Consider the following 4401-nt stretch of genomic DNA (forward strand, 5'->3'; position numbering starts at 1 on the left):
ACTAATACACTTTTTCAAAAATAAAATTACCAAAATTATTTTAATCGACAAAGAGCTGTCAAAACCGGTAAATAAGTTGATGGTAAATGCGTTCCACTACCGACTATATCTATACTTGGTTTGCTCTCTTTACCTCAATAAATCTTAGTTTACGGCTGAAATCAAACTGATTTAAAATTCTTTTTTTTTGGTTAATAATTAACTATAATAATTTACTTTAACAATTTTCACTGAACAAAAGTATTTTAATCAGAGATGACAGTTTTCTTCCGTAACATTTCTTCCAGTGTTTTTTTATACTGTGATATAAGCTCTTAAGGTTAATGGCTGTAATAAAAACTTTTGTTGATTATAATTTTTAAGCCCTCTTATTAAAATTTATTTAAAAAGCAAAGGAGGACGCAGAAACGCGTTATGGATACTAGGTACGTTATGTAAGTTAGTTTTATTTTTTTGATATTTCTTATAGAAACTTTTTTGTTATTTAAAACATTGTTTATCAATCAAGCTGTTTTTATATACATACATACATATATTTAGAAATTTTCTATTTGTTAACAGTGTAACATAAAGGTATGCTTTAACATAAACTGACAAATGAAATTAAATTCATGTTCTGTATAAATAGTCAATATTTATAAAAAATACTTCCAGTTGTGTTAGTTTTAACTAAAAAATAACTGGCATGCGTTTATTTTAATACATTTTTCTTTAGTAATAATTTTAGGCTTTTTCTCATTTAAGTTTATTTCAACAACATTGTTTCCAAGCGTGCGTCCATAAATTGTTTTGATGCTAGAATCATATCCAAACACATCTAACAATTGAACTGGAAGAACTATAAAACATAAAATGTATATATGTAAATGTATATGTATATATATATATATATATATATATATATATATATATATATATATATATGTATATATATATATATATATATATATATATATATATATATATATATATATATATATATATATATATATAAATATATATATATATATATATGAGTAAAACTTCCAGGTAACAGAATATAGATATATTATATATATATATATATATATATATATATATATATATATATATATATATACATATATTTATAGATATATATATATATATATATATATATATATATATATATATATATATATATATATATATATAAATATATATATATATATATACAGAGGGAGAGAGAGAGAGAGAGTATATATATATATATATATAAATATATATATATATATATATATATATATATATATACATATATATATATATATATATATATGAGTAAAACTTCCAGGTAACAGAATATAGATATATATATATATATATATATATATATATATATATATATATATATATATATATATATATATATTTATTTATATATCCAGGTAACAGAATATATATATATCTATACATATATATATATATATATATATATATATATGTATATATATATATATATATATATATATATATATATATATATATATATATATATATATATATATATATATATATATCTATCTATCTATATATATATATATATATATATATATATATATATATATATATATATATATATATATATATATATATATATATATATATATATATATATATGTATATATATCTATCTATCTATATATTATATATGTGAGTAAATTTTTAAATCTAAAATGCCATACACTCTAGATTTGGGGCAAATGTTGAACAAACAACTCTCAAAAAATTTGAGCTAAACAGATCTACTCTATCCTTACCCTTTAAACACTTTTTTAGACAAAAAAATTCTCATAAATTATCCAAAAACAGCCGATTTTGCAGGTCCAAGGGGAAAGTTAAATGAAAATAATTTAAAATTTTTTTCTCTGGGATGTTTATTTTTACCTATATATTCTAGCAAAAATACATAGTATTGTAGTTTTTTTCAAAAAAAAGTTTTTTTTTTGTATTTTGATTTGAAAAAATTACAATATTTGATAACTTACTTACCATATTTATGTTACTGACAAAGGATTATAATTATATTTATCCAATATATATACTTTTTAATTTTTTAGTTAGTTATGTAAATCTACAATAAAATTTAGTAATTTCTATAAGGTGGAGATTTGACGAAACCCAGCTTTAGTAGCTCAAAGAACAATTGAAACAATTGAACTGTTTCATTTGTTGTAATAGTAATTTATTTTACAATAATTATTTTAAGTTTGATATTTTAGGTCAGTAAAAGTTAAATAGATTAATCTAAATATGTATAAAGTAGAAGAGTGCGGTTAGAAAATAAGAGGTAAAAGAACACTAAGGTTTAAAAAAAAACTAGTTATTATCAAAGAAGCAAAGCCAGCCATTAAAGGTAATAATTAGTTTTAAAACGAAACTCTTAAGGTAAAAAATTTAGCTAAATTTTTTATTTCTTACTTTTTGTAAACAAGGCTGTCAGCTTCCAACAGGGATGAATACTGCAGCACTTAGCTTACAAACTATCATTTTTCCCAAGAACATCAAAAAAAGTCACTATTTTTGCTTGACCTCCTCAGAAAAACTTTGAAAAATGTGCAATGAAAAGTGCTGGATTTTTTATACTAAACGATCAAAGTCCAGTACAAAATCTTTAAAATCTCGACAATGAATATTCAAAACTTAAGATAAATGAAAAAAAGGGATCCACAGCAGATATACCAAAGCAACATTATTTTAAATTTTTCCTGAACAAATTATTCTGAGCATTCCTAATCTTAGGAATACAATAAAAAATGACATAAAATGATCTGATTCAGACAAGGATTTGGAGTTTCTAGAGGACCAAGAAGGGGAAAGAAGACTTATGCTTGAATCAGATGATAAGAAGTACAGAAAAATAGAATGTATTTCTTTTAAACCAAAAAAAAAAATTGCTAGGCTTTCTAGCCAACTTACTTACAATTTACATGCCACTTAAGACGGTTTAAAATAAAAACAGCTAAACAAAAAAAACTGTTCATTCACTATTTCAATCTCTCGTATAATTAAATTAAAAATAATAAGTAGTAAATTTATTGTGACATTTTTAGGTAATGGGAAGTAGCAGAATGAGAAACAGAAAGTGAAACAACAATATGAAGAATTAGAGTGTACAACTGTTGTTGAAAATAATAAAGAAACTAGTGAGGACTCCTTGATTCATACTGATTTAGATCCTTGAGAGTGGTTTAAAAGAATATCTTCACAACAAAAAGTCATTGTTGAAATTCCTATAGATGTTTTTGCTGGTAATGTAGCTCTTATAGCTACAATCAGTGATATTTCTCTAAGTGTTTTACATAAAGTTACTGGTGCAGTTCTAACTCAATCAGGACCTAATATGACAAATTTCAAATGTAGCCAGTCTATAGCAGCTAGTAAAATGAAACACGCAAATCATAAAATATGCATGATATCAAAAGATGATGTTCAACAAGCAATGAATGAATCTCCATACCCATGCATAATGCATTTTGATGGCGAAACATTATTTGAACTAAATAAAGGAAAAATAATTAAAATTGATAGACTGGCTGTACTCGTTAATATTGAAGGTAAGACACACTTGCTAGGAGTACTTTCTTTACCATCATTCTCTGGTGAAGATCAATGCAATGGTGTTATGGACCTTCTTAAGGTGTGCAATCTTAAATCCAAAGTAGGAGGAATAGGTTTTGATACTACTGCAAGTAACACTGGGATATTCTAATTAAAGTAAGGTTCTTTAACTAGAATATCCAACAATTTAGGCAAATATCTTTTACTAATTGCGTGCAGACATCATATGTGCGAACTAAGAATGGTTCATTTTTGTAACTTAGTTTCAGATGAACATTCCACAGGACCAGATAATCCCATTTTTAAAATATTAAAAACAAATTTTGAAAATCCTGATTTTAATTACAATCAAACACAACCGATAAAGTTTGATTAGAAAGAAGTAAGGGGAACTATTCTTGAGAAAGCTGCGCAAAAGTCTTTGAACTTTTGCCAAGAATACATTACAAGTGGAAAAGAAAATAAAGATTTTATCAGAGATGATAGAAAGGAGCTTGCAGAACTCGTCGTAATTTACCTTTCTTCATCTTTAGTAACACTAAGAAAACCTGGAGCAGTTCATCATACTAGGTGCTTATCCAAAGCACTTTACCACCTAAAGCTACAGCTTCTTTCCAGTCATCTTGAGTTTGTAAACCAGAATAACAAACTCAAGACAGAAATCAGGCTAATAAGTGAATTTATAGTTTGCTTTTATGCCAAATGGTATTTACAGACTAATGACGCTATAAGAGCTTCTTTTCTTGATAAAAAAGTAATACAGCAAATGCAATAGTACCGAAAACTTTGTGAAAAACCAGATGCTGTTGATGCAATTTTAAG

At 24.5% G+C, this 4401-nt stretch overlaps 1 protein-coding gene across 3 annotated transcripts in view; it reads right to left on the bottom strand.

The window, feature by feature from the left end:
• Positions 1–511: 511 nt before the first annotated feature.
• Positions 512–4401, bottom strand: part of LOC136089419 (uncharacterized) — a 77408-nt gene continuing 73518 nt past the window's right edge. For 2 of the 3 annotated variants that reach the window (XM_065815406.1, XM_065815405.1), the window contains exon 9: positions 512–838. In XM_065815406.1, the coding sequence (XP_065671478.1) occupies positions 666–838 (173 nt within the window). In that variant the 3' untranslated portion in view covers positions 512–665. The remainder of the gene's footprint in view (positions 839–4401) is intronic. The other variant, XR_010643038.1, reaches the window with a different exon arrangement.

The sequence above is a fragment of the Hydra vulgaris genome, chromosome 13 (genome assembly GCF_038396675.1).
Source record: "Hydra vulgaris chromosome 13, alternate assembly HydraT2T_AEP".
Lineage (NCBI taxonomy): Eukaryota > Metazoa > Cnidaria > Hydrozoa > Anthoathecata > Hydridae > Hydra > Hydra vulgaris.